The sequence below is a fragment of the Bufo gargarizans genome, chromosome 5, assembly GCF_014858855.1.
Source record: "Bufo gargarizans isolate SCDJY-AF-19 chromosome 5, ASM1485885v1, whole genome shotgun sequence".
Classification (NCBI taxonomy): Eukaryota; Metazoa; Chordata; class Amphibia; order Anura; family Bufonidae; genus Bufo; species Bufo gargarizans.
This window is the reverse complement of record NC_058084.1, coordinates 237,770,741-237,783,363: the sequence shown is the minus strand read 5'-3', so window position 1 is coordinate 237,783,363 and position 12,623 is coordinate 237,770,741. Positions and strand designations below refer to the sequence as shown.

Sequence of the window (12,623 nt, the reverse complement as noted above, 5' to 3'; positions counted from 1 at the left end):
CATAACAAGGATGCCATCCAGATCCTCCAACCTGAATGTTTTCCAGGGAGTCCAGGACCTGGTGAAAAAGGGGGCAGTAATCCCAGTTCCCACGTCTCAAAGAGGTCAGGGGTACTATTCAACTCTATTTTTAGTAAAAAAAGAAGGAAGGAGACTTTCAAACTATTATAAACCTGAAACAACTGAACAAGTTTATTCTTTACAGAAAATTCAAAATGGAGTCTGTGAAATCAATTGTACCTCTAATAAAGCTAGGAGCATTTATGTGCTCGGTCGACCTGAAAGATGCTTCCTTGCATGTTCCCATTCACCCAGACCACCAGGAATACCTAAGGTTTGCGATTTCAGACCCTTTCAAATCAGATTCTCCATTTCCAGTTCATAGCGCTACCCTTCGGGATTTCAGCTGCACCAAGGTTATTCACCAAACTGGTGATAGAAATGATAGCTCCACTCAGACAAGAAGGGTTAAATATAGTGCCGTACCTGGACGATTTCTTAATTATAGCAGACTCAAGGGGGCTCCTGCTGTCAGACTAAGAAATATTTTTATCCCGTCTGTCAGAGCTAGGATGGATTGTGAACAAACCCAAGTTGATGTTGGTACCATCCACGAGGGTGAAATTCCTAGGTGTTATACTAAACTCTCTAACACAGTCGACTTTCCTGCCACAGATCAAGATCCAGTCTCTGGTAAGCAAGGCGAGGCACTTTCAACACCAGAAAAAATACTCAGTGAGAGAAGCGATGAGCCTTCTCGGCCTTCTAACCTCCTGTATACCTTCAGTGGAGTGGGTGCAGGCTCACTGTCGTAATACAGAATTGGCTATTGTTCCAATGGAACAAGAAGGGGGGCTCTAGATTTCAAGCTTTGGATTCCAGGGTCAGCAAAGGTTTCTCTCTCATGGCGGACAAAGGAGAAGAATCTTTACCAGGGGGTTCCATGGATCAAATCGCCGTCAATAACAATTTTCTCGGATGCCAGATGGGGAGCGAAAGTCGACAAAGCTTACTTCCAGGGAACTTGGAAGCACCACATATCTATCCAATCCTCAAATTTCAGGGAACTGTACGTGGTTCAGGCTCTACTTTCAGCCTGGCAGCTGATAAGAAGGCAGCATGTTAAGGTCCTATCGGACAACACGACCGTGGTCTCCTACCTGAAATGCCAGGGAGGAACTCGATCAAGGAGACTCCAGAATATCACAGAGGAAATTTTCTCCTTTGCAAAAAGAGCTAAGATCCATCTCAGCAATGCACCTGAAGGGGTCCCAAAATCTAGAAGCGGACTTTTTAAGCAGGCAAAAGATAGACCACACAGAATGGGCTCTGAATCAAGAGGTCTTCAACATGCTAACACAGAGATGGGGACTTCCTATAATAGACCTTTTTGCAACAAAAAAAGAATACGACATTACAAACATTATGCTCCCTGAATGCGGGAGACCATCCTTGGAGAATAGATGCCTTCTCTGGGAAATGGTGTTGGGATCTAGCATACGCATTCCCTCCAATGCCTCGCACCCCGAGGGTCATTCAGAAGATACTGGAAGGAAGAACCACAGTGATATTGATCACCCTGTTCTGGCCCAAGGGGAGTTGGTTTGCTCCTCTCCTGAGACTGGCAATAGACGACCCGGTGAGACTCCCACTCAGAGGGGACATCCTATACCAGGGTCCTTTACTACATACTCATCCGGAATTCCTAAAACTCACGGCCTGGATCCTGAGGTCTCCATCTTAAAATCTCAGGGCCTGCCAGACAAAGTCATAGCCACCTTGAGATACTCCAGGAAAAAGGTGACATATGCGATATATTTGAAAATCTGGAAAAGGTTCTGCTCATGGTCAGGTGAAAAGAATCCAAACCTTGAAGGGCCTAACATCCAAAAGATTCTGGAGTTTCTACAAAATGGTCTCGAACTAGGTCTCTCTCAATCTACCTTCAGATTTCCGCATTAAAGCGCCCTCTGACACCAACCTGGCAGACCATAGATGGATTAAGCGGTTTATAAGAGCAGCCCGTAGACTTAGACCCACCTTAAGTAAGATCTCGCACCCCAACCTGGGACTTGAATCTGGTACTCAATAACCTTATGTGTTCCCCGTTTGAACCGTTGGAGAACTGTTCAATTAAGTTACTTTCATTTTAGACAGCCTTCCTTATAGCAATTACCTCTGCTAAAAGACTATGAGAGATTCAAGCTCTCTCTATTCGTGAACCATACCTTTCCATCACGGAGGATAAAATTGTGTTAAAATTAGACCCAGGTTTCCTGCCAAAGGTAGCCTCAGACCACAACAGAGGCCAAGAGATCTTTCTTCCATCTTTCTTCAGCAATCCTAAGTAGGGCTGCAACGATTAATCGATGTAATCGATAATAATCGATAACTGGATTAGTTTCTGACGAATCCAGTTATCGAATAATCGCTGATTCGTTGCTATGCGGGCGGGCGGTTTACTTTAAGTCACTGCATCTTTATTTTACCTTACAATCGTGACGCTCCAGTAAACAACTACAGGCAGAGAGGAGGGCGGCGTAACGTCACTTACTCACGTGACGCACCTGCTCCACCTCCTTCATTCATAAAGTGGGCGGAGCAGGTGCGTCACGTGAGTAAGTGACGTTACGCCGCCCTCCTCTCTGCCTGTTAGTTGTTACTGGAGCGTCATGATTGTAAGGTAAAATAAAGATGCAGTAAGTGATTAGTCTGCTGTGAGCAGCAGGGCCGGCGCTGCTATGGAGAGGGGGATCGGTCTATGGCACTGCTATGGGGAGGGGGGATATGTGCACTGTTATGGGGAAAGGAATCTGTGCACTGTTATGCCCATAACAGTGCACAGATCCCAATCTCCATAGCAGCGCCACCCACAGATCCCCCTCTCCATAGCAGCGCCACCCACAGATCCCCCTCTCCATAGCAGCGCCACCCACAGATCCCCCTCTCCATAGCAGCGCCACCCACAGATCCCCCTCTCCATAGCAGCGCCACCCACAGATCCCCCTCTCCATAACAGCACCACCCACAGATCCCCTTCTCCATAACAGCACCACCCACAAATCCCCCTCTCCATAACAGCGCCACCCACAAATCCCCCTCTCCATAGCAGCGCCACCCACAAATCCCCCTCTCCATAGCAGCGCCACCCACAAATCCCCCTCTCCATAGCAGCGCCACCCACAAATCCCCCCTCTCCATAGCAGCGCCACCCACAAATCCCCCTCTCCATAGCAGCGCCACCCACAAATCCCCCTCTCCATAGCAGCGCCACCCACAAATCCCCCTCTCCATAGCAGCGCCACCACAGATCCCCCTCTCCATAACAGCGCCACCCACAGATCCCCCCTCTCCATAACAGCGCCACCCACAGATCCCCCTCTCCATAACAGCGCCACCCACAGATCCCCCCATAACAGTGCCATCCACAATTTGTTTTAATATGGCCTTTGAACATAATTTTTCAGGTAAAATCATATAAACCGCTTTGTTTTGTAATTTTGTCGTTTTTCCCGATTAATCGTAGAAATTAATCGGCAACTAATCGATTATTCAAATAATCGTTAGCTGCAGCCCTAATCCTAAGGATCAGGAGGAAAATAAATTTCATTCCCTTGATGTTAGACGTACAGTCCTTAAATATTTAGATGCCACTAAAGATTTCAGGAATTCTGACAGCCTGCTTGTCCAGTTTGCTGGGAAAAATAAGGGATCCAAGGTCTCAAAATCCTCCATTGCAAGATGGATAAAAGACACCATTACCCTATGCTATAGGAATCAAAATCTGGATCCTCCATCCAATATTCGGGCACATTCTACCAGAGCTGTCTCCACTACTTTTGCTGAAAGAGCAGGGGCTTCCCTGGACGATATATGCAGGGCTGCCTCCTAGTCTAGCATTCACACATTTGTGAGACATTTCCGCTTGGATTTATCTGGAACTTCTGGCCTCTCCTTTGGTCGGAAAGGTTCTTCAGGCAGGGGGATTTATTTTAATTTTATTTTTTACATGTGAAACTTTGTTTTTATATAACACTTATTTATTTTTTTCACACTTTGTGTTCCCCATAAAGGTCATACAAGACCTCTGTGGGACATTTTACTTCACTTTTTCCTTCATTATTGATTTCTCCTGTAACTGGGGCAGACATACGGTAGTAGTGGGGCAGACAGAGAGGCTGTATAGCACTATACTGCACTGTACAGCCTCAGCGCAGGGCTGATCGTGGTCTATGGAAGACCCGACAGCTCCTGCACTCCGCCGGCCATCACATGATCACCAGGCCGGGAGCCCTGCCTCTGAACTCTTTCCAGCTCTCCTTTGAAGAATGTGGAGCCCAAAACTGAACGCAATTTTCCAGAAGAGGGATAATATTACATTGGGACTGGCTTCAGCGGTGAACAAGCAATAAGACCCACTAAAGCCAGTCATTGGGTGGAGCTGTGCATGTGACCATGTCCATGCACTGCTGAATGTAAATAATACTGTAACTGGAAGATGGGGACAGCGCAGAGGACCAGAGCGGGGTGGAGCAGGTAAGTATGAATCTTCTATTTCAAGGGGGCAGGCTAAGAGCACATGCTTAAAATCAATAGTAGAGGAAAACAGACTTTATAATTAGTGATCTGAAAACTGTAAAATCATAAAACATTTTACATTAATATCATACATAACATGATGCAGATTACTCACCGAGCGTGGAATATACCAATAAGCTTGGCAATTAGTTTAGGCGAAAATCTTTCAGTAATGCAGAATTGGCTCAAACGAGCTAGCAAATCAGATGACAACACGGGAATAAAGTACAACAGCTGCACCAATTTCAGCTGCAAATCTTCTGGCAGATGTGCAAAAAAACCATCTTCCGGTTCTAGACAAAAAAATAAATAAAAATAAATATACCACAAATGAAAATCCCAATGACTACAGTAGGCCATACAGGCTTAAAGAGGTTTTCTGAAACCTATACACCAATGATCTATGCTCTGGATAGGGTATCAGTATCTGATTGGTGATTGTCTGACAGCCAGGACCCCCGCCAGGAGAGCTGCGATACCAAGCACAGCCACCATCAAATGAATGGTGCTGTGCTTGATGAGCAGGAAGGTCGTGGTGCCTTCTCAAACAGCTGATTGGTGGAGGTCCCAGGTGTCAGACTCCCCACCAGATCCTGATAACCTATCTAGAGAAGAGATCAGGAGTATATACGCATAGAGTCTTGAAAAACACATTTTTGGGGGGCGGGGGGGGCGGGATGAGAATCCATTTCAGCCAAATATCCTAATGTTAATCCAAAGCAAAAAAATAAATAAAAAATTCCCTATGAGTCCAAAGTCAGTTTTCTTCATCTTAGACTCCATTCACATGGGCATTTGTATTTTCATTGTTCTACTCAGTTATAGGTGCAGAACAATGAAAATAATAGAATCGCTAGACGAGTCTCATAACTGACAGGAATGGCACACAATGGACCCCTTGATTATAGTGGGGTCTATCATGTTGCTGTTCTGTAGTCTGGTACGTTAGATAAAATAGTATAGCTTGCTTTGCTATTCTGACCAGTATTTGTTATGGAATCTGCCAGACGCCTCCCAACAGAACATCCGATGGTGTCAACACAGCCTTAGGAAAACATTTTTTAAAGGGTAAGGCTACTTTCACACTAGCGTTCGGCTGTCCGCTTGTGAGCTCCGTTTGAAGGGGCTCACATGTGGACCCGAACGCTTCCGTCCAGCCCTAATGCATTCTGAGTGGACGCGGATCCGCTCAGAATGCATCAGTCTGGCGGCGTTCAGCCTTGGCTCAGCAGGCGGACACCTGAACGCTGCTTGCAGCGTTCGGGTGTCCGCCTGGCCGTGCGGATCTGTCCAGACTTACAATGTAAGTCAATGGGGACGGATCCGTTTGAAGATGACACGCTATGGCTCAATCTTCAAACGGATCCGTCCACCATTGACTTTCAATGTAAAAGTCTGGACGGATCCGCTCAGGCTACTTTCACACTTAGAAAATTTTATACAATATGATGCAGACGGATCCGTTCTGAACGGAGCCACCGTCTGCGTTATATGAGCGGATCCGTTCAGAATGGATCCGCTCTGAACGCTAGTGTGAAAGTAGCCTAAGAGTCATGTTTTCATAAAAAACAATTTTAGCATATGTTACTGCTGCAGTATTATGCATAAAGCAATATTTAGTTTCTTCACATACCACTGTTTTCCTTGAGTTTTTCCCTTAGTTACAGCTGTTTAAACATTTAAATATGAGGACCTTCTCAAGGTGGCTCCTCTGCCAGTTCTCTGAGGCCAAAACTGCTTTCCCTCACTTCCAATTCAAACTTGCTGCAGCCAGCAGCTCCTGCCAGCCTATCAGATTCGATTACTGAGAGACACGCCTCCTCACTCTGAAGTCTAATGCAGACATGCAGTGTGACCACCCCTCTGTCTTATGTTTATACTAAAAGGAAGACAGAAAAGCCCTAGCAACTGTCTTTTAAGGGAGCATGGGAAAGAGACAGAGGACATTAATGAAAGTTGCCATTATAAAGTAATTACAGATCTTTTGACAATTATTGACAGACCACGTCAGGTATGCATGTCTAGCTCTAATACACTAGCAAATAAAATAAAAAAAATATGACAGTTACCCTTTAACACCTTAAGGACTCAGCCCTATTTCACCTTAAGGACTTGGCCATTTTTTGCAAATTGAGATAGTTTTTTCGTCACATATTGTACTTCATGACACTGGTAATATAAATTCATAAAAAAAAAAAAATACCAAAATGTACCAAAAATTAGCAAAAAAATAAATAAAAAATAGCAGATTTCAAAGTTTCAATTTCTCTACTTCTATAATACATAGTAATACCTCCAAAAATGGTCATTACCTTACATTCCCCATATGTCTACTTCATGTTTGGATCATTTTGGGAATGATATTTAATTTTTTGGGGATGTTACAAGGCCTGGAAGTTTAGAAGGAAATCTTGAAATTTTTCAGAAAATTTTTAAAAACCCAATTTTTAGGGACCAGTTCAGGTCTGAAGTCACTTTCCGAGGCTTACATAATAGAAAACACACAAAAATGACCCCATTCTATAAACTACACCCCTCAAGGTATTCAAAACTGATTTTACAAACTTTGTTAACCCTTTAGGTGTTCCACAAGAATTAATGAAAAATAGAGATACAATTTAAAAAGGCAACTTTTTTGGCAGATTTTCCATTTCAATATTTTTTTTCCCAGTTACAAAGGATGGGTTAACAGCCAAACCAAACTCAATATTCATGGCCCTGATTCTGTAGTTTACAGAAACACCCCATATGTGGTCGTAAACCGCTGTACGGGCACATGGCAGGGCGCAGAAGGAAAGGAATGCCATACGGTTTTTGGAAGACAGATTTTGCAGGACTTTTTTTTTTTTTTTTTTTACACCATGTCCCATTTGAAGCCCCCCGATGCACCCCTAGAGTAGAACTCTAGGTGAATGATGAAGAACATGGATGATACACTGTATTGGTATTCATGTTAAATTGCTGTGTTGGCACTTTGCGATAAATAAGTGGGTTGTAGGGTTGCAGTTTAGGCACTCGGCCTCTAGAAGGTTCCCCATCACTGCTCTAGTGCGTTGAAGCTATAATTAGTGTATTGAAAGGATATGGACACCTTTGTAAAAAAAAAAAAATAAATAAATATTTTGAGGAGAAAATAATTTCTCCAATTGGTTCTGTTTATATTTTTTTCATTTTTGTTTTACAGTTACAGCCTGCTGTGCTTCCTAGCTCAGAGCTCTGGCCATTCATCTCAACTTGCGATCAGAGATGAATGGACAATATGTAAGATGTATGAGGGGCATGGCTGTGTTATCTCAGAGAAGGGAGTGGGAGTGGCAGCAGAGCTGTGCTCCTGCATGTGAAAGCAACAGGAACACCCACAGAGCTGAGAAGACATGACAAACAGGGAGTGAATCTCATAGAAGATCATTTCTGAGTGCATGTGAAGCAAACCTGATACCAGTAAACAAGTGGGGTTATAGATTTTTATGGCACAAAGATATCCATAGTCTTTGATTTATAGCGGTTGATTTATTCCTCCTGGACGCATCCGTGCGTCATCTCGCGAGACGCGACATTTCGGACTGAGCCGGCCCGCGCATACGCATGCCGGCAAAATTACAAGCACCATTTCCTCACCAGCCTGCCAGCCAATGATCGTGGCTGGCAGGCTGGCAATTTTTAAAATGTCGAATCAGAAGCCATATAACACATCATATTAGTAAATATGATGTGTTATATGGCTTCCCTGCTCCTCTGCTGGTCCTTTTGGTCGGTTGGTTCCAGCAGAGGAGCAGGCTTCACAGTGAGTACACCAAAACACTACACTTTAGCCCTAGATAACCTGCACCCCAATTAACCCTTTGATCACCCCTGTCAATCACTAGTGAAAGGAAAAAAGTGATCAGTGCAAACTGTCACATTTTTTTTCCCCACTGGTATTGACCGTTAGGTTTTAGGATAGTTTAGGCCCCTTGGTTAGGTAGTTTAGCGATCGGTTAGCGCCCAGCCCACCGCACTGCAGTCACTTATTCGCTGATTAGCGTATCGCTAATCAGCATTTGTACTTTTATAGTATCTGTAAGTGATCAAAACTGATCACAGTCAGATCTATAATAGTATTAGTGTCATCTTAGTTCGCCCTCCACCCAAAACGCAGTGTTTGCCCGATCAGGCCTGATTGGTCGCCCACACGTGCGTTCACCCACGCCCGCCCCGCCGCAGTGACAAAAAATATATATATTTTTTTATCACTGCACATTCACTTTACACGCGCTGCAGCGATAAAAAAAAATAAAAAATATCCAAACTGATTTTTTGTATTTTTTTTTTATCGCCGCAGCGCGTGTAAAGTGAATGTGCAGTGATAAAAAAAATATATATATTTTGTTTATCACTGCACATTCACTTTACACGCGCTGCGGCGATAAAAATAAATAAAAAAAAAAACTGTTTTGATATTTTTTATCAACCGCAGCGGCTTCTGGTACTTCGCTAGCCTCCCATTTGTAAGACAGGCTTGCTTTTTTTCTTGGGTAGTCTCAGGGAATACCCCTAAATTTAGTTGCCCAAATGTCAAACAGGGGGTATTCTTCTGAAGAGGCCTACAGGCTTCTGACCCAGTCAGATGAGGAATGGGAACCCTCATCTGATGAATCTAGCGGGTCAGAATATGAACCTGTAGAAAGCAGTGGCAGTCTGACCCAAAGTTCAGACGAGGAGGTTGAGGTCCCTGATACCACCAGGCGTAGCCGGCCCCGTGTCGCTAAAGCACAGGTTGCGCAGGATCCGCTTCAAGGGCAGCAGAGTGGGGCTGGCGTGGTCGGATTACGTGGTGAGGCATACACCAGCAGCCAGCGCAGCCCATCCTGGACCTAGTACCAGCACTGCCGTACAACATGGTGAAGTGGCGAGCACCAGAAGGGCAGTTGAAGCTGGTACTGTGCCACGTGCAGTAGTTACAGCCACCGCACAGACAGGCCCATAAAGCCCCTAGAATCCCTGAGGTGCTGGCAAACCCTGATTGGCAGTCCCCAACTTCAGCCGCACCTGTAGTTCCCCCTTTCACCGCCCAGTCTGGAGTTCGGGTTGAGACAGCTCAGATCGGTTCGGCCTTGGGATTTTTTGAGCTGTTCTTGACTGCGGAGCTCTTAGACTTAGTTGTGGCAGAAACAAATCGGTATGCCACACAATTTATAACCGCCAACCCAGGAAGCTTTTATGCCCAGCCTTTCCGGTGGAAACCAGTCCAAGTTTCCGAAATAAATTTTTTTCTGGGCCTTCACCTCAACATGGGTCTAACTAAAAAGCATGAATTGCGGTCATATTGGTCCACAAACCCAATTCATCACATGCCCATGTTCTCTGCTGCTATGTCCAGGACACGATTTGAGGTCATCCTGCGTTTCCTGCACTTTAGCGACAACACCACCTCCCGTCCCAGAGGCCATCCAGCTTTTGACCGGCTCCACAAAATTCAGCCCCTCATAGACCACTTCAACCAGAAATTTTCAGATTTGTATACCCCAGAGCAAAACATCTGCGCAGACGAGTCCCTAATACATTTTACCGGGCGCCTTGGCTTCAAACAATATATCCCAAGCAAGCGCGCCCGGTATGGGGTCAAATTGTATAAGCTCTGTGAAAGGGCCACAGGATATACCCACAAATTTTGTGTCTATGAGGGAAAAGATCAGACCCTGGAGCCGGTCGGTTGCCCCGACTACTTGGGGAGCAGTGGGAAGACAGTCTGGGACTTGGTGTCACCCTTATTCGGCAAGGGGTACCATCTTTATGTGGACAATTTCTACACAAGTGTGGCCCTCTTCAGGCATTTGTTTCTAGAACAGATTGGCTGCTGTGGGACCGCGCGAACTAGTCACGCGGGCTTCCCCCAACGGCTCGTTACCACCTGTCTTGCAAGGGGGGAGAGGGCTGCCTTGTGTAACCAAGAACTGCTCGCGGTGAAATGGAGAGACAAGCGTGACGTTTACATGCTCTCCTCCATTCACGCAGACACAAGAATGCTAATTGAGCGAGCAACCCGTGTCATTGAAAAGCCCCTCTCAGTCCACGACTATAACCTTTACATGGGAGGGGTGGACTTCAATGACCAGATGTTGTCTCCGTATTTAGTGTCCCGCCGCACCAGACGCTGGTATAAGAAGGTGTCTGTATATTTAATTCAATTGGCTCTGTATAATAGTTTTGTTCTCTACAGTAAGGCTGGGAGAACACGATCCTTCCTCAAATTTCAGGAAGAGATCGAGAACCTCCTGTACCCAGGAGGTTCCGTGGCCCCATCCACCAGTGTAGTTAGCAGTCTACACGAGCGGCATTTCCCCAATGTCGTTGCCGGTGCCATGTCTGAAGCAGGAGTGGAATAAGGCGTGACACCCGCTATTTCTGTCCTGACTGCCCTGACCACCCTGCCCTATGCTTTTGGGAGTGTTTCCGGAAGTACCACACACAGGTACACCTAGCATAGGGATCACATCTCACTAGGACAGGCACACAGGGCTATTAGGGCCCATTCACACAGAGCTGCTGCAAACCTCTCCTTTCACCTGGGACAAAGTGCATAACGCACTTCGCCACATCTTTGGGTGATTTGCGCTTTGGTAAAAATCACCAGTAAGCAAAAAGGTTAATGTTCAGTTCAAAAAGTTAAAGTTTATATGTTCTGTTCAAAAGTTAATAAAATTATTGCGTTGCGGCCTGGTTTTTTCTTCTTTGTTTATTTTATTTTTTTTACCTTCCAGGTGGACCAACCGATAGACTATCTGCAGCACTGATGTGCATTCTGACCGAAGCATTGCGCTGCTGTCAGATTACACACAAGTCGGTGTATGCGGCGCTGCAAGACGAGATTTCTCCTCTGCAGTAAAAGATACGTTTGCCGAGGCATATGAGCTGAGCTGAGGAGGAGGCGGTGTTCCTATGTTTTGGCAAACACTTTGTATATAAAAAATAAAATAAATAAAAATCCCGGCAATGATTTATTCATCCACATCGATTGATGTGAATGGAGAAATCTGGTTTGCCAGAGCATACTAGCTACGTGGGTATGGATGTTGGGCGGAGCTCATATGTCCTGGCAGACGCCTTTCCCCCTTTTTTTTTTTTTTTTTTTTGGGCAGAGATTTTTTCATCCACATTGATCGATGCGAATGAAGAAATATGTGCCGTTCATTTTTTTCTTTCAGCCCAGAGGCTGAACGGAAAAAAAAAAAATCTCATTACCTGTATGCTCAATATAAGGAGAATAGCAGAAACTCCTAATGCTGGCCATACATGTAATGATTGCGGAGACCCTCAAATGCCAGGGCAGTACAAACACCCCACAAATGACCCCATTTTGGAAAGAAGACACCCCAAGGTATTCGCTGAGGGGCATATTAATTCCGTGAAAGATTGAAATTTTTGTCCCAAGTTAGCGGAAAGTGAGACTTTGTGAGAAAAAACTAAAAAAAAAAATCCGCTAAGGGAAAATAATAGCATTCCGAATACAGAATGCATGGTAGAAGGTCAATATAATAAACATTGGTGGCGCAGTGCGCCCCCCCCCCCTCAATATAATAAGCATTGGTGGCGCAGTGCGCACCCCCCCTCAATATAATAAGCATTGGTGGCGCAGTGCGCCCCCCCCCCCCCTCAATATAATAAACATTGGTGGCACAGTGAGCAGTGCCAATGAGGGTTAAAAAAATAAATAAAAAAATAAATAAAAAATTAACTCACCTCCTCCAATTGATCGTCTCCTGTTCTTTCTTCGGGACCTGTGGTGACATCACTGTGCTCATCACATGATCCATCACCATGGTAATGGACCATGTGATGAGCTCAGTGACGTCACCACAGGTCCTGAAGAAAGAACAGGAGACCGGCAGCTACGCGATAAACTGGAGGAGGCGAATTAATTTTTAAAATTATTTTTAACCCGCTGCGCCACCGATGTTTATTATATTATTTGTAACAAATAATACAAATACAGGAGGCGGGTGCCGGAATCAAATAGCCGACACCTGACCTTTGTGACAGGGAGCTGCGATCAGCTACAGTTAACC

At 45.0% G+C, this 12,623-nt stretch overlaps 1 protein-coding gene across 1 annotated transcript in view; it reads right to left on the bottom strand.

Annotated features, from left to right (window-relative positions):
- The window catches only part of TEX10 (testis expressed 10), a 184,509-nt gene that overhangs the window by 100,456 nt on the left and 71,430 nt on the right, over positions 1-12,623 (bottom strand). The window contains exon 8 of the mRNA XM_044295097.1: positions 4,694-4,871. Coding sequence (XP_044151032.1) covers positions 4,694-4,871 — 178 coding nt within the window. The remainder of the gene's footprint in view (positions 1-4,693; positions 4,872-12,623) is intronic.